Source organism: Drosophila novamexicana, unplaced genomic scaffold (assembly GCF_003285875.2).
Source record: "Drosophila novamexicana strain 15010-1031.04,08,12 unplaced genomic scaffold, DnovRS2.1 tig00001810-arrow-arrow-pilon, whole genome shotgun sequence".
NCBI classification, from domain to species: domain Eukaryota; kingdom Metazoa; phylum Arthropoda; class Insecta; order Diptera; family Drosophilidae; genus Drosophila; species Drosophila novamexicana.
In genome coordinates this window covers 167,678-186,377 of record NW_020824894.1, presented here as the reverse complement: position 1 = coordinate 186,377, position 18,700 = coordinate 167,678, and the positions used below count along the sequence as shown (strand labels likewise).

The 18,700-nt window shown below is 42.1% G+C and overlaps 2 protein-coding genes across 2 annotated transcripts in view; one reads left to right on the top strand and one right to left on the bottom strand.

The window, feature by feature from the left end:
* LOC115768474 (high affinity cGMP-specific 3',5'-cyclic phosphodiesterase 9A) overlaps positions 1 to 9,141 on the top strand; it is a 61,715-nt gene extending 52,574 nt beyond the window's left edge. The window contains 4 exon segments of the mRNA XM_030713049.1: positions 5,860 to 5,986; positions 6,045 to 6,340; positions 6,426 to 6,819; positions 6,886 to 9,141. Of these exon segments, the coding sequence (XP_030568909.1) occupies positions 5,860 to 5,986; positions 6,045 to 6,340; positions 6,426 to 6,819; positions 6,886 to 8,508 (2,440 nt within the window). The 3' untranslated portion in view covers positions 8,509 to 9,141.
* LOC115768473 (neprilysin-1) lies at positions 575 to 2,769 on the bottom strand. The gene has a single exon (XM_030713048.1). It carries the CDS (start codon positions 2,749 to 2,751, stop codon positions 691 to 693), a length of 2,061 nt encoding a protein of 686 aa, XP_030568908.1. The 5' UTR covers positions 2,752 to 2,769; the 3' UTR covers positions 575 to 690.
* Positions 9,142 to 18,700: the final 9,559 nt, after the last annotated feature.

Below are 18,700 nucleotides of genomic sequence, written 5' to 3'. Positions count from 1 at the left end.
GATCCGTCTGATGAAATGTAGCCATGTTTCTATGCAATCCACGCGGTCCGTTTGAAAAGTATTTGGTTTAAACTTTGCCTTTGATTTACTTTTTCGCAGTCGAATCGGACGACTATCTTATATAGCTGCCATATCATTTGGTGAACGATTACTTGAGTCTGAGTCTTTGAATCTTGAGGAATGCCTACGAACTACGTTTATCAGTGTTGGAGAAGAGTTTGAAATGTCATTTCCCTATGTCAGTTCCATGAGTTTTTCTAGTTAGATGAGCCTCTTTATTTGAGATTTAAGATGCATATTCCAGTGTTGCTAAGGACTGAAAAAGCCAATTATGTATTTCGATTATTTTTTCAACATGTAACTATGTGCCTACCGAAGGATTTATCTCTGCCTGTTGCCATAGTTTTTGAAGTAAAAGGCCAGGTAATGGATGCTCCACACACTTTGCTGCAATCCGTGTTTATGTGCGTGTGTGTGTGTGTGTGTGTTTACCGCATTTTGTGGCACAACAAGTCGTGGCTGCGCTGTAATGAGATGCCGCACCAATCGAGTACACTCAAGAGTTTTCATTTCAATTTCAATGTCATTGCTTTACTCAGATTTGAAAAACATCCCATTGACGTTACCTCAGCTTTGTCCCTGTCCCCGACCCTGTCGCTGCCCCAGCCCCAGCCCCTGCTGCGCCGCTGTTTACCAAATGCGACACTTGTCCGGCGGATGCATTAGGCTGCCCACCTTGCACTCAAAGGCCTCAGCAAATTCCGGGAAGTTGCCCAGCACATTGTTGACACGCTCCCGATGCGAGGCATGCTGCTGTGCGCCGCTAGAGGGCGCCACCGCCTGTCCACACCAGTTTTGCGCAAAGGCCACAAAGAACTGACGCATTGAGGCATTGGCCGGCTGCTGGTGCCGATACGCCTCGTAGGCCAAGCGCAATCCCTCGCTGTCCGCAATATTCTCATTGATGGTCAACGTCGCATTGCTGTAGCGTGCTCCCAAATAGCAGCCGGCACGCAGGCCAAAGCGAATGATGGCGCGCGCTGGCCACTGGCCGCCGGCCACACGTCCGGCTGCATCATAATTGATGCCATCATAGTCGAATCCATGGATTAGCTCGTGGCCGAGCATATAGCCCAGGCCGCCCAGCAGGCGGGCCTGCGATTCCGCATCCGCATCCGTCGCCGTCTGCCTGGCATCCTCTCGAGCAACATTTGCCTCGCAGCTGCTACTGCTACTGCTGGGCAGGAGGGGCGAACGCAGCAGACCCAGCGGCAGCTCAATAGCATTTAGCTTCAGCCTGTAGTACACGTTCACATCCAGTGGACCGAGGGCGTGGCCCGCCCATGCAGCAGATGACTCGCAGGGCAACTGCAAGCAGCCCAGCGCCAGCTGAAACTGCGCATCCGACTCCGCCTGCGACAAGTGCAACAGATTCGTATCGTAGCTGAAGCTCGTAGATTGAAGCTCACGTTGCGCCTTCCCTTCTTCTCGCTGCTCCAACTGTTGTGGCGACGGCGGCGGCGGCAGCAGCAGCCGCATTGCGCGCAGCTTTTGCAGGGCCAGAGTTTGTGTGGCGGCGTCCTGTTCGAAAATCGGCGTGGCATTCAGCAAAACCTCGAACTGAGCCTTCAGCGAGTCGAACAGCAGCTGCAGCTGGCGCTGCGTGCGACTGCGAAAGGCAGACGCCGCAGCATCGCTGCCATGCAACAGACGCTGCTGCAGCTGCGACAGCTGACGCGGCAGCAACTGATTCAACTGCTGCAGGCAATGCTCACGCTGCGCAGCCAACGTGGTGTCCTCGTGCAGATGGAGCTCAAAGTGCGCCGGCAGCTGCAGCAGCAGCCAGCTGGACTGGACGAGCGGGTCGGCGGCGTGCAGCACGCGTTGCAGGCGTTGCAAGTAGCCCGTGTCCGCCACCAGCAGCAGCTGCGGCGTATAGCGTTCGCCCAGCAGCAGCCGGAAGTAGTCGAGCAGCTGTAGCTGCGGCAGCTGCGACGCCAGCTGCTGCAACGTTTGCGGCTCGTGCAGCACCAGCGTCTGGGCTTCATCCAGCGGCGGCGGCGTCAGTTCGCGCAGCTGCCGCTCAAAGCTCACCAGCTGCTCGGCCAGCGTGGCAGCGCGTCGGACGCGCAGTCTCAGTTCGAGCAGCAGATACTTGAGATAGCGCTGGTAGAGAAATTCGCTCTGCTCGCTGCTACCCAACAGCTCGAAGCTGGGCGGCAGCAGATAGAATATGAGCTGCTCTGCCGCCTGCCAATTTGGCTGCACGAGCAGACGCCACAAGCCCTGGGCGCCAAAACGACGCACTGCAGCGCCGCCGCGTGACCAATCGAAGCGCGTCGCATTGTTGAGCAGCGGCCAATCCGGCACAAGCTGCTGCACTGCATCCATATAGACGTGCAGCGACTGCCGGCCGCTCATACAGCTGTCATAGAACGTGTGCAACTGATCCTGATCCCCACCACTGGCCTCAAGGTGCCGCACAAGCAGCTGCTTGTTCAGCGCGCGCAGCTTCGACCGCATATCATGTGCGCCCAGAGCACGCAGTCCATAGGGGGCGTGCCAGTTGCCGCAGGCGTGCTCATGGAAATTCTCGCACGGCGATTTGCTCACGTCCATCGCATCCGCCGCTGCCTCAGTCGCGCAGCCAACAACATGGCCCCAAATGCAATGGCTGCCTAGGACTAGCAGCAGCAGCAGCTGCTGCAGCTGGAGCAGCAGTTGGCGCTGGTTCAGTTGTTTGCCACACATAGGGAACGTGGCTTTCTCTCCCGTATTTACAAATTGACTGCCCAAACCTAAGCTGAACGAAGCTGAGCTGAGCTGAGCTGAGCAGCAGCTGATAAGCAGCTGTCGCGCCGCTGATAAGCTCTGACATTGAGATTTACGCAATGCCAAAGTCTGGCGATTGGGTTAGAGACGCCGAAGCGCTGATTGCCCCCAGCGATACCAGGCACAAAACTTGATGATGTTTTGAGAAAATCAATCAATCTATATACGATATCAAACGAGAAAGTAAGCATATCTTGGGCATGCCGAAGATTCAATGCCCTTGCTTACTGTTCTGCAGATATGTGGGAAAAGTGAAGTGAACTCAGAAATTACAAGTTATATTATTTTTCTCATGCAAATAACTGATATTGATTGACTGGTTGATAGGCTAACTAAGTGATTGACAGATGTGCCGGCTGCATAGCTAATTTTTTAATGACTGACTGACTGTCTAATGGATTCACAATCCAAAAATTAAAGATTAACAGGCTGATCGACCGCACAATTCACTAACTGAATGACAAAACGATTGACCTGTTTGCTGGCTGATTGACTGTCTAAATTACTGACTGAATACTGATTGATAACTGACCAATGATTGACAGACTGACTTACAAAGTGATTGACCATTTTACTGGCTGATTGACTGAGTGTCTAACTGACTTAATGTTGATTGATAGCTACTTGATGATTGACAGACTGACTTACAAAGTGATTGACCATTTTGCTGGCTGATTGACTGACCAATTTACTGACTGAATACTGATTGATAACTGACCAATGACTGACCAGCTGACTTATTGACTGCATATTGATTGATAGCTGACTGATGATTGACTGACTGACTTACAAAATAATTAATTGATCAGTTTCCTGGCTGATTGTAAGCTTACTGAATATTCACTGACTGAATTACTGACTGAATACTGACTAATAGCTGACTAATGATTGCTTGACCGACTTACGACTGAATATTGATTAGGGGCTGACTAATGACTGCTTGACCGACTTATAAATGAAAATCCAACGCACTTTTAACTTATATAAAACCAGTTATTCATACATTGTCCTTGTAATCCATATTGCGAAAGCGCAGCGTAACAGAATAAATTGTGCATGAGAATTCAAATAGCTGTTAAGCTGCTAATTGCACCGATGAGAACCAAGAATATGGCTACCCACAAATATGCCAAATCATTCTACCGCTCAATAGTCCAATAGACCCATAAATGAAACGGCACTGTTCAAAAAAAATTTTCAAAAAATGAAAGAAAATTACCTCAGCTTTATCCATTTGTAACAAAGGGTATAATCGACATTGAAATATGTCAACGATGTCAATGGAAAATAATAAAATTGAAGAGACTACTTTGTTTTGCACTTGCGAGCAGCATTGAGGCTGAGATGTTGTGACAACATTTTCTAAATGCCACTATAATTACTACTGGAAAATCACAAGAAAATCGCTAGAAAATAACAACAAGGCATGGCTGCTGGATATTGTGATATCTGCAGCTTTACGACGGCGTCAAGTCGAGTGCATAAAATTCGCTTCGCGCTCTATTTGCAGTTGAAGCGTGGCAGGTGCTGAATTTCCAATGTAGTAACTAAAGTGGCACGCCCCTGCCCTTACTCGCACCTCCCGCTCCCGACTCCCCCCTACAGTCTCCCCCCTTAAGACCGCCATACCGTGCGTTGGATCTGTTGGCTGGCTTGAGCTGCGTCTGCGTCTGTGTGCAGCGTCAATGCCACTTGACACGACAAAATTCAATTTTCTGCTCGTATCTGATGCGACTTTTGCGTATTTTTCATTTTCTTTGAAATAAAAATAAAACGAAATGCAATTTAATATTTGCGCGCCGCATGCTGCTTAGTCTGTAACTATCATCTCAACTATATCTCTCTCTCTCTCTCTATCGCACATTCTCGCGTTCTCTTATTTTCGTTTTGCATTTGAAAATATAGTTACGCTTTTTTTCTTGTAAGCAGCGCGTCCCAAATCGCACGTTAGCCAACAAATCAAAGGAAAAACAAAAAACAAATCGGCTAGACGAAGATTAAATACTCTTTTTTGATCAATCAATCCTATAACATCTGTACAATATACTTAGTTATCCGATCTGGCTGTCTCCGACATGGGTACTGCATGCAAGAGAGAGACGGAGAACGATGTTGGGTATATCTAAGTATATATACATATATATTTATGGTTTCAGAGATAACTCAGTCAATGCGTTGCACTATTCATGATAAAACTGTAATGCCCTTTAAAAGCGTATTAAAAAGAAACAACAGCCGTAAACAACATGCAAAACATGGCGTATACGCAATGCGCCCCGAAAACCATCCCCTTAGAATGCGCCCTTGATGGCGGGGTTGAGGAGGCTTGAAGCAATGCTGGCCTCTGCTGCAGACAACTAATGTTTGCTTTCAGTAATCCCTGCAATTTGCCAGAGCTCTGTGTTTAATTCCTGTGAACCGGTTCGAGTGTGCTTCAATGAGTCTATTAAAGTGATCGATTTTCAGACCAAATTGGTATTTAACGAACATCTTTGAACATGGGAAAAAATGTTAAATTTGAACCAAAATCTGTTCACCAATCACCTATCGATAAATAACGACTTTGAAAGCAATTCTGTACCTAAATACGATTTCACAATTAAGTGAACTTGAACAAATATTTAAAATTCGAACTAAATTGTCAGCATCAGTCATTTTTTGGTATATCGCTTAATATCGATTTATGGGCAAGGTGTTTTATCGTTATCTTGCAGCTTGTTAGCTTACGCTGAAATCATTTTCGCATTTAAATTGAACTTTACGAACATAAATAATACATGGTATGCAGGATCTCAGGATTTTTTGATACCTCCTAGTTGATAACTAGTCCATTCGATTAGAGTATGCTTGTAAGCTTACCTTTGGCACAGAAACAGAAGAGAGTACAAATTACTCAGAATGTCAAATTGCGAGCTCTGCTTTGTTCTTGGGAGCATTCAGTAAAAGCGCCATCCAGCTAGTAGATAGGAAACAATTTCTATTGCCACGTCATCTCAATTTAAATGTAAATTTTGCCTTCAACAACAGCACCATACGGGAGGGCATCATCCGCTGCATCCTGGCCACCGATATGGCGCGCCACAACGAGATCCTCACGCAGTTTATGGAGATAACGCCCATCTTTGACTACAACAATCGTGCGCACATCAATCTGGTAAGCGGGATAGCAGGCCCGTAAGTTTTGAATCCGTTTTACTCTTAATCTTTTGCAGCTGTGCATGATACTCATCAAGGTGGCGGACATCTCGAACGAGGCACGGCCCATGGACGTGGCTGAACCCTGGCTGGATCGCTTGCTCCAAGAGTTCTTTGCACAGAGCGCCGCCGAAAAGTCCGAGGGGCTGCCGGTGACACCGTTCATGGATCCCGATAAGGTGAGCAAGCCCGGCTCCCAGGTGCGCTTCATTGGGCTCGTCCTATTGCCGCTCTTTGAGGCGCTGGGCGAACTGGTGCCGGAGCTAACGGAGCTGATTATCATACCCGTGCGCATTGCACTGGAGTATTACAGGTGAGTTGGGAATGGGGCTGGGGTAGATCTCCCTAGGAGTAGAGCTAGTTAAATCTTATTCTGTGACCAAACAACACGAACCCAGGCGACTCAACGATGCGCAGACAAAGACGCGCAAATCCGTGGCAGACAGCAACGCCTCGGCCACATCCGATAGCAACAGTGGCAACATGGACTCGAATGCGGCCATGGTCAGCACGCCGGGCAACAGCACGGCCGATAAATTATTGATGGACAAACAGTCGACAGGCCCAGCTGCTGGCTCTGGTGCCGCTGGCGGCGGAGGTGGAGGCGGTAGCAGCTCACCCCAAATGCCACGATCCGGCTCCGGTATCAGCGTCAAGTCGCGCCGCAGCATACCCTCACAAAAGTCCGCATCGCGCACATCTGTGGATGAGCCAGGCGGCATGGCCGCCGAGCTGCACGATCTGCCCGAGGGCAGCGAAAGTGGCGACTCCGAAACGGCCACCGAGGTGGATGTAAGTGGCCCAACGAGCAGGCGCAAGGCCAAGCCTCAGTCTAATCAAACATTTCCCCTTATGCAGGTGGCCGAGAAGACATCCAAATTCAAAGTGGACACAGAGGGCTGCAGCAATCGCAGCAAATCCTCGCACTCCACCTCGCGCAAATCGTCGCGCGAGAAGCGTCCCTCGATGATTGGCGAACTGTGCAGCAGCGGCGGTGGCCAGCGCATGCGCAACTCCTATGGCAACATCCATGGCTATCATGCCAATCGCTGTCAATTTGGCAGCAATCGCGCCGTCAGCCTCGACCAGTACAGCACCAATAATCGTCGTCTGTCCGATGGCCTGCCCCAGGTTATCTCTGATAGCAATGTGTTTTATGGACGCCACAATCGCAACAGCCTGGAGCAGCAGCTGGCACAGCGGGCCGCTGGACGTGCCGCCGAGGACCTCAACATGAACACTAGCAACAACCAGGCGCCAGTGGCACCAGTGCTCCAGCAGCCGCTCTTGCAGCAATCGTTGCTGCCCACTGCACAGCAGCTGCAGCAACTGCAGCAGCAGCAGCAGCAGGAGAAGGATAAGGATAAGTTGCCAGCTACAGCAGCTCCAACAGCAGCAACAACCATCGCAGCAGCAACTGTTGCTGCAGCTACCACAAATGGCAACATATCGCCGACGCTCAACCAAACGCTAGCCAGCAATGGTAGCGCCGCAACTGCAACTGCACCTCCCACTGCTACTGTTGCCGACGACCAGCAGCAGCAGCAGCAACAGCCGCAACAGCCCGGAGGCAGCAACAGCAGCAGCTCATGGAAGTCGCGTTTGCGTCAATTCTCGGACTACTTTACCTTCAGCTTTGACAAGGGCAACAAACGCTTTGGGAGCACACGCAGCAGCCCTTGCGCCGTGCGCGGCAACAACAATGCGCCGGCCAACGACAGCAGCAGCAACAACACCGACAACAACAGCGCCGACAAAGTGCAAGTGGCGGCCACCTGTTGCACCATTTCGAATAGCCTGCCCTCGCCAGGCGTCCAGGCTGTCGGTCCAGGCATGTCGGTTGGCGTGGCCAGGCATCGGGCCTACAGCCTGGACGTGCCCTGCAGCCGACATGCCGCAACACGCTACTCATCCGCTGACAGCAGCAGCCGCAAATCGTCGCGTCACGACGAGCACAACAACAGCAACAATAGCAACAACACGCTTCACAGCGGCAGCGGCATCATCGGCGAACTGTCCGGCGTACGCATACGGATTGGCAGCGCCGAGGATGGCGGAAGTGAGTATGCAGCTGGTGCTGTTGATGCTGCTGGCGGTGTGGCTGGTGATGCTGGTAGCGTTGTCATCGAGCCGCCAAGACTTTTGCCGCCCAGCATTAGCTGTGAACTGGGCTTGGCCAGTGGCTCCTCGTCGGAGGCGGTGCCAAAGATTTGACAACAGGGGAACTCCGATGCGACAAACACAAATACAAATAATTCGCTCTGCAATCAGGCGGCTTTCCACACGGCCGAAGCGGAGGCCATTGTCAATGATAGCGACGATGCGGACGGCAGCAGTGAGGCGGATGCACTGCACCAGGACAGCTCCAGTTGCGAGGTATCATCGATGACGATGACCGTATGGTCGGCCATTGGCCATCGGCTCAATGCGCTCGTCTGCCATTGCTGTGAGCGCAAGTTGCCCGAGCCGGAGAATGTGTAAGAAGGAGACGCCAAATATAGTTAGCTGAAACGGAAACGAAACAGAATCACACACATTGTCATTGCTATCGATAATCGTTTGTCGATACCATGCCACTAATCGCCTATCACCAACACATATGAGTAATAATTTATTGAGTTTAGTTTATCGGTAATCGTTGATCAATAACATGCATCATCTATCGCCTATCGGCAGCATATTTACATTAACGTTTGACATCCATCGATAACACAGCAACAATCATTTATCGTCTTTTGATGACACACCAATAATCATTTATCGACAATCATTCATCATTAGCGGGTTGCTAGCTATCTATCGCAAAAGCATACATAATCTATTGATTATAATTAGTCGATAAACTGCTATCGATAACACTTTTAGTATCGATAGTACACCAGTAATCGTCGATCAATAATTGTTTAGCAACAACCCTTCAATCTAAAGCCCATCGATATCGATAATAGTATAACGATATTCGTTAAGCAATTATCATTTGTCAACCAAGCGTTTATCGATAACACGTCAATAATCACGAAACTCCAATCACAAATTTGAACAATTCATATGCAAGTATAATGTTTTTTTTTTTGTATTTTCTTTGGTCTATCAACTATTTAAATTCAATTATAACCAAACATACACACACGCACGCATAACACAATTTCTTTTGACAATATATTAATTATAATTAATTATTTTATTATGCTTATTTTTTAAATACATAACTATTAAATATTATATATATTATTATTACAATATGTTTATTTAAACGCTTACTTATTTTTATTTCTCACTTTTCTAGTATCTATATATGTATGTATATTCACTTGCCACTTGACTACAGTATGGAGTATGCCACAAGCGTGTGTCCAGCTGCAGCTGGACATTTGGCAAACTGATTAGCAAAGTCTTCTAAGACAAATGGCCTTGACCATGCTCACCTCCGGCTGTGCACGTTGTCTGTTGCACATTATGGCCAGGTTGCATGCCACGGACCAGTTGGTTGCGTTCGCGTTCAATTGTACAAACATTTTCCATTTTCCGTTTTGCATTTTGCATTTTGCATATGCAACTGCGCAGCGAACTAGGTCCGTTCGCATATCTAGCTCGAATCGTTCATTCCATAAGTTGCATGCCACCCATTTGGCCAAACATCGTCCGTGTCCGCCTAATTCCATTTGCCTGTACGTGGTTTTTCGGGCGAACCATGTGGGTATATTGTGGTGCACTGTGCCGCGCTTCAGTGAACTGCCACTGCAGTTGCCGCTGCAGTTCCAGTAGCAGCACCAGCAATTGCTGCTGATTTTGGGCTGCGAAGCTATTGAAAGTCATCGTGAGGCAAAATTCGATTTGGCTGCAGCTGCTGTTGCCGCTGCTGTTGCCGCTGCTTTTGGCACGCAATTATACTTCAGCGAATCGCTCGACAATCGAATAGCCGCAACTGCTGCTCGTGCCTGGCCCCGGGCTCTTGTGCTTACTTGCCACATGTTTGTTTATCAGAAAATTTCGAAATGGAAACCCAATAGCGGCTGGCCGCTCTCACAGGTTGCCAGCGCAACGGCAACGGCAACGGCCAGCAGCTCATGGACCAATCATATAATTATGTTGCCCTTTTGCTGTGACTCAATTATAGGTTACGGATATCAACTGATTTTTGGGCTGCGTGCAAATATCGATTGTATATCGATATCGATACTTATTATGGCATTCCTAGAACCTTGTTCAGCTATTCCATGCTGAATGCCTAATGAGGCGGGGTTTAGTTCGTGTTGTTGTTCTATTAACAATGCCTTTTCGACTCATCTCACTTTCAAAGTATATGGAGCACATATATATATATATATATACATATACATATAAGTACAGACAGGTCGATCTCAGAAGCTGTAAGAACTAGAGATCTTTATGTGGAATATAGATATTGGACATCAAACAGATTGTGTATGTTTTACAGTTTATTATTTATATATTCATTTATTTATTTTTTATGCTTTTTCGTTGTTTTTCCAAAATTTTGCTCCCTTGTCATTTCCTCCATAGTCACATTTATATGTTCCTCCGTGGTCGCATGCTCTTCGAAAATATCATAGAGAAATAAATGTTATGTCTAGAATTATACAATAGAAGCTTAGATCTGTTGCGCACTCATGACTGCAATTGAGTTGACTCTAAGCCTCTTGCCCACACACACGCACACACTCGCACGCATGGCTTTGGCGCTGTAAGAAGTGCATTTCCGGTACGATGGCAATCAAGGCGCGAGCTCTTACTAACCCAGACATAAGAAAATCAAGTGAAACAACTCAAAAGGGCAGCTAAGTAAACATTTCAATGGAAAACAAAGAAAATTAACGGAAATTGACAAAGAAAATATGACAACATATCCCGAACAGGAGGTAAAAGCAAATGAAAAACATGAAGAAAATAAAATTGTTGAATTCAAGTCCAAAAAAGAAAAAACAAAAAAAATCAATAAAAAAAAAAACAAATATCAATGTAAATTGCTGTATGTAATTATGTTAAATGTACTATACACAAGCCAACACACACACACACACACACACACACACACACAGAGACACACGCATGTGTGCATATGTAAAGGACATGTAAAAAGAGTTGCATACTTTTTAGCGCCCGCGTCACGCAGTGGCAAACGGCCATGGGATTGTAGAAAGATTAAAAACTATAAATAAATATTTTTAAAAAATGATGGGAATGTTTTTAACACCAAGCTGGTACTTGGCCCACACACACACACACACACAAATGCATATTTAAAGTAAAAATAACCGTAAGTGTAACTACTATTCTATAGAAATGTCCTACATATATATTTTTTTTCAACTCGAAACTTTTCTTTTTTCATAGTTAAATATTAAATAAACCAAATATGAATAAAGTACCACAAAATGAAATATATGCGAAAGCAAAAGAAGAAGAAAGCAGTTTGAAGAAATGCGCTCGAAAAATGAAATATGAAAAACTGTGCAAACATTTGAAAGTTTTAAATGTCTAAGAGAATATGCAAATATATATAATCATATGTATGTATATGTGTATGTTTAATGTAATTGAAATAGTCTTTTTTTTTTTATTAAAGTTAGTTAAGTGTCGTCATTGTTGTCGTTGTTGCTGTTGTTTTTGTTGTTGTTGAAAGACAAAAACCAAAAAACAAAATTGAAAATTGGCTTAAACAACTCTGAAAACAAAAACCAAAACTCAATTGGGCTAACACAAATATGTCTGTTAAATAACTACACAACAACATCATCTAAAAAAAGAAAAAGAAAAAGAAAAAAAAAAAACAAAAAGTTTGCTCGATGTCGATGTTTATTTTTTTGTAGTTAGACTAGGATTCTAACTAAAGTTACGCCCACACGCATAAAATTTATATATATAGATGTGTAGATGTGTAGATGTATGTGAAACTATGTGCAAAGAGACACAATTATAAATATTATAATGTCCTAACTCCTAGGTGTATTTAGTTAACTAAGTAAGATCTAAAAGAAAAAGAATTATTCAAATCGCTTACATTAGCCAACACATGGAATATTTTGCAGCTGTTGCCTAACGACTATCACAGCACATAGCCTGCATATGTATTGGTGCAGCCCTTGGGCAGCCAATGCGTTGCAGCACGCGCTTGGTCGTACGTGAGGCGTGTGCGTGTGAAAGCTCCCGCCATGTGTATATAGATATGTATATGTGTATTTTGTTCATGCCCATTTCAAATGCCACAACTTCCCTTGTTTAATGAATAACATAAAGACTAATACTTGAATTTACAAATCTTTCCAACAAAACTAACTAAAAACAACAAAAAAAAAGGAAAAAAAAACTAAAGCTAAAGCTAAAACTATGTATTTAAAAGTAAACTAAACAAAAATGCTAGGTGTATAAAAATTTAAAAAAAAAAGAAAAACAAACAAATTTAAACAATTTTAAGCATAATTTAATTAGTCTAGACTTGACAGAAACTATGAAAAACAAAAACAAATTCTTTTCGATGTACAATTTAAATATTAGTCTACATTTTGGCGGTCAATTAAAGAACAACACGCTTCCCCTTTAGAAGCTACCCCCAGCAAAAAAAAACAAAAAACAAAAACAAAAGAACTAAAAAATACGATTGTTATTTAACAGGCACAACCCAACAAAATGCAAACATGTCTTAAATATCAGTGGAAAAGGAGAAGAAACTAAAGTTGAATACTTATTATATGTGGGTTCAGGTATTGCGTTAAAGATTCCGGGTTGGACAAATGTTTGTTATAGACGGTTACGAATAGATAAGCAGCAAGATGTTAGAGCATTAGAGCAATTTGGACCAAACACAAGCTCTCTGAAAGACACACTCACACACACACACACACACACACACACACACACACACACACACACACACACACACACACACACACACACACAGAAAATATACCGAAATAGCAGCATACATCATATATACATAGATATATTAATTGTTTCCGATACTTATACGATAAATAAAATAGTTAAATGTTACCTACAAAGGAAATGAACAAAAAATGAAAAACAAAAAAGAAACAAAAAAATCCTATGAGAAAGTTGAACACGATAAACTCTGAACCACAACTACCTGTCGACTATTTACAGCACAGCTAGCTGAAGCCCAATGCTATCGAGCGTATATCGTTTATCGTTATCGTATATATCGCTTATCGTGTATCGAGCTGAAGGCCCAGGCACCTACTTTATACTTTTCTACGTATCTTACAACAGAAGCGGCAGCATAAAGAACTTTCAAAACGGTTTCCATGCCACAAACACAACTCCAACAGGCCCCGCTCCCCCAAAAGATACTACACACCAGTAAAAATATCGGGCAGATTGACAAAATAGAATCGCCCCTCTCAATGAAAAACCTCAAGGCGTCTCAACAACCACCGATAACGGACCACTGTAGTGCATCAGAGCGCTTTTTCCAAGCTCATTCATTGTTATCGAGACATAGAAATTCAGCTAGAGAATTGTAACAGTTATTGCCTGAGACACAATCGAATACTTTCATTCGATTTGCCAAATTAGAAATGCCCTTTCTTTGACTTATTTCTCTCTATCTTTCTGGCTCTATCTATCTCTATCTCTATCTATCTCACACACACTGCACTCAACAGCTTAAGAGCTCTTAGCGAAATACATTTAAGTGCATAGACTATATACTAAGTACTATACATACATACTATACTATATATATATATTATACATATATGTATATACTAAATACTAGAGACCCTCCTGAACTTTAAAACCAAAAGCCTTTAATTCAAAAACAAAAACGAAGACTACATTTTATTATACAATGGGGACAAGGGATGAACCGAAACTTTAATGTAAATTTTAAATAGAGCATGAGTATGAGTACTATAATGAGTACTACTCATAAGTACTCATGTTAGCAAAAGCATTCTTCGGCAGGCCGAAGCTTAGCTGCTCTCTATCTGTCTCTCTCTCTCACACTCTCTCTCTCTCTCCCTCACTTTCAAGGCCCACACACAAACACATAATCAGTTAAAAAGTTTGAACATATTGAAAACAAATTAAATAAATTACGAATCCTTGAACATGATCTAGAACTAGAACTAAATATATTGAAATTGGAGTACTGCAAGCCGATTCCTTCAATGGATTACGAACAACTTGGCAGAAACCTAACTCAAAAGCTAAATGTTTTTTTCGAACGAGTGTCAGCAGAACTCGAATGCTCTAAGTATTTTCAAATTTGATGTCAATGAAACAAATCTATATACCATATATTAAAGAAAAGAAAAAACTAAATAAATATATATATATACTAAAAGAAAAATAGTTATTATTTTTAAGCAAAATTTATGAAAGCAAACCAAAAAAAAAATAAAAACATTGAGTACGCTGAGCAAAACTTACGAAATTGTTGAAGAAAAAAAGATATATAAAGATATATATATATAATATATAAAAAAAAATGATATGGAATCAATTATATGGAATACTTATACAAAAGTGGCAGCAACTAGCGCGACTGGTAGGAAAACTACTAATACTACATAAAATATAAACGACTATTCAACACACACACACACACACAGACAGACAGACACACACCTACATATAAATAAATACTAAATTCAGCATATATGAAAGAAAAATACTAAAACTCTTTGTGCACAATGTGTTGTATAAGTGGCAAATATATTAGCAGCAGCAAAGATTAAGTGTAAAATATCAAAAAAAAAAAAAACAAAACAAAAAAATACCAGAACAAAAAAATACCAAAATAATACAAATATATATATGTGTATATTTATATGTATATGCATGCATCTTTTTTTTCCCAGTTTACCATAAAGAAAAATACAAAAAAAAATACATTTACTAAGCAAAGAAAAATACTAAAAGCATAAATGCAGTTGGAAACTATTTACAAGCGGCATGAGTACAGCACCCACACAAAGATGGAAAGAAAAGTAGAAGAAGAGGAAGTATAAGAGGAAGAAGAGGAAGGAGATAAGCAACATAAAAGAAAGAAACTCTCACACACACACACACACACACAACAAGTATGACTTGTTACAAATCGAACCCAAAGAATCATTCAAAATGAACACAAGTATATATTATTATGATGATCAAATACCAAAGATAAAAATGAAATCTATGTGTACAATGAATAAAGTTAAATGCATTCACAAAAACGTTTAAAGAAATTTGCGCAACCATTAAATATATATATATATATATATACATGAATTCGAACGAGACACACTGTGGGGTGGACACAAGTTGTGCCCACCATTTGGAGAGAGATTCGCAAAGGTTGGTATATACCAGCAAAAAGAAGAAGAGCACAAAAATGATCATAGTATATAAAATATTTACTTGATAACCCATACAAGCAAAAGCAAATCTCCAAACACAACAGAGTGAAAAACTAACAGGCAAACAAATAAATATTGAATAAAAGAAAGCAGAAAGAAAAACAAAGAAACATACTAAAATAATACTGAAACTTTTCTGAAATGCATTTAAACGAAAATATTCAAAATGAGAAATTGTATTTAACATTTAAGTTATGTCCAACACAGATATTTGGGCAAGTACAAGCGAGTACGAGTACAAACTGTGCACACTCCATGGTATACTCAAAATGGCAATCGAGTACTCGCCGCACTCATTCACTTACACAGACAGAACACATACACACACGCACACACACACAGACAGACAGACACACACACTCACAAGCACACACACACACACACACACACACGTATTTTTGTGTAAAAGTTGAAAACATGAAGAGCAGAAAATATGAACTACTGATTAATATGAAATATATTGAAATAAAATAATTTCCAAACTAATTCCGAAAGCTATGGCTATATCTAAAGTTTTTTTTTAAGAGGTATATTTGCTTTACAGATCTTAACGCGGCCAAAAGGTTGGTTAACTTGAGCGTATGGACTCACACCCGTAAATTTATAAATTTTTTGTCTTTTTTATTTGATTTATCTGCGCGTCGAACTAACAAATGTGACGTCGCCAGTTCAAGCCCAGCAGCAATTATCAATTTTCAGATTAGTTTATTTAACTTTCTTTTCCCTTTTACCAGAAATAAACAAGTAAGAGGTTCTAGTAGGGAGCTCCCGACTAGGGGATACCCTGAACCCTCTTCTTCCAACCTCAAATGCATATATATATTCTATTTTAGAAGCTATATGTCAACTTTGGTGACTCTAGCTCTTATTATTTACCAAAATTGCCCAAATAACAGGATATCGATATCGATTTTTATCGATTGCTTCGAAACGGAGTAAGTTATCGATTATCGGAAGCAAACTCGATCTGCGCAGGTACTAGGAGGACCTACATCTAAAAATTCAAGTCTCTAGCTCTTATAGGTTCTGAGATCCTTGCGGAGAAGCTTCCTTCTGCCTGTTACATACATTTGGTGTATTTTGATGGGTTCAGGGTATAATCATCGAAAAATTAAAAAAATAAAAAGCGTGATGTAACCCCTTGCCATTTTGTCGATTTGGGTCAAAATTTTGGATTTCCTTTTTTTGACGCCCATCGATAGAACTGATCCTTACGAGTCAAAAATGGTGTGAAATTGCAAAATCGGACATTATTTGATGGAAATATTCCAAAAAATCATCAAAACTCCGCGTGGAGTTATGTCGTTTTGGAGCGTCATATCTCCAAGGGAAGTTATGTCGTTTTGGAGCGTCATATCTCCAAGGGAAGTTATGTCGTTTTGGAGCGTCACATATCCGCGCTATTACCCGAGAGCTATTACCCGGGGTAGGTTCGAATATGAAAACTTTTTTGAATATATTTTTGAAAATCTCGGGTAAATATAATCTGATTTTAAAATATTATACCGTTTTGAATTCGTACGGATCCCTACTATCATACGGCATTCAAACAAATTAAAAATTGATGGGTTGCAAAAAGTTGTTGACCAAAAAACGTTTCGTTTGTAAAATCAACCGTGTTTGATAATTTTTTTAGACTATCTCGGCCAAATAATCTCAGATTTTGGAACTTTATACTATTTTTGACTCGTAAGGATTAGTACTATCGATTGGCATCAGAAAAATAAAAATCTAAATTTTGAGCCAAATCGACCAAAAAGCAAGGGGTTACATCACGTTTTTTTCCAAAATCGGGGTGGGTTCGAATATCTCAACATGTTTGACGTTTTTTTTTTAAATCTCGGGTAAATATAATCTCATTTTAAAATGTTATACCTTTTTGAATGCGTACGGATCCCTACTATCATATGGCATTCATTAAAAAAAAGTTGTTGGCCAAAAAACGTTTCGCTTGCAAAGTCCACCTTTTTTGGAGTATCTCAAGTGAGATTCATTAAATTATGCTAAACGAAGTACTGTCCCAATCGAGCTCTCTCCACTGGAGTTATTCAAGCCATATAAATAGGTAGCCTTATCTAAATCAATATACTTACTTTGCATACCCAAGCCATTTGCATGAACATAATATTAAACAAGTAAGAGGTTCTAGTCGGGAGCTCCCTTTTCTTCTTCCAACATCAAATGCATACATATATTCTATTTTAAAAGCTATATGTCAAGTTTGGTGACTCTCTTATTATTTACCCAATTTGCTAAAAAAAACAGGATGTCGATATCGATTTTTATCGATTGCTTGGAAACGGAACAAGTTTTCGATTATCGGAAACAAACTCGATCTGCGCGGGAACTAGGAGCATCTACATCTAAAATTTCTCTAGCTCTTATAGGTTCTGAGATCCTTGCGTTCATACATACGGACAGACGAACAGACAGACAGACGGACATGGCTAGATCGGCTCAGCTATTGGTGCTGATAAAGAATATATATACTCTATGGGGTCGGAGATGCTTCCTCCTGCCTGTTACATACATTTGGATTTTGCACAAATACAATATACCCTTATACCCATTTTTAATGGGTTCAGGGTATAAAAACAAAGATAATTTTAAACTTAAAATTTCAATTTCAACTTACATGGGTAGAGTTTTGGGTTCGAGCCCCTGTTAGGAGTCAAGAGAACGCATATATTTGTGAGCTTGATAACTTGTTCTTGCCTTCAGTCTATGACTTGCACTTTCAGAGCTTTACAAAGGTTTGCATCTTATGCAATACGAAACAAAACCAGGACAAACGAAAGCTTTCTATAAGCTTTTGTAAGCATAAGCTAAAAGCTTTAAAGACTTTCACTCAAATCGCTTGTGACTTGGGAACTTACAATTGCCGGGCTATGAAACCTTTTGGGTTCTTAGCTATTGCTTAAAGCCGAAAGCGACAGCAGCTTTGCCAGCTCCACAACCCATCAGTCATAGCTTTCAGAGCTTTGTTTGTCAAGCTCCTGCAACATGTTGCATTTGCGATTTGAAGACTTTGTGTGCTCGAGCCGCGTGCGTGACACGAATCAACTCAAAATCAACTAACTTAAAATAAATATATGCCCATATATCTGAAAAACATGAATATGAAAACAAAATTATAGCCTGATGTTCAAACTGATACTATTTTAAATATGGCAAATGCACTGGCTCACGCGCCATTGCAACATATCGCTGTCGAACATGTTCGACAGTTGCAACGCACAAGTTGGCTTTGGCATCGCAGCCGCAAACGTCATTTCAGTTGACATTTGCAA

Coding starts and splice junctions, on each gene's coding strand:
- LOC115768473 (XM_030713048.1), bottom strand. CDS start 2,751: ATGTGTGGCAAACAACTGAACCAGCGCCAACTGCTGCTCCAGCTGCAG.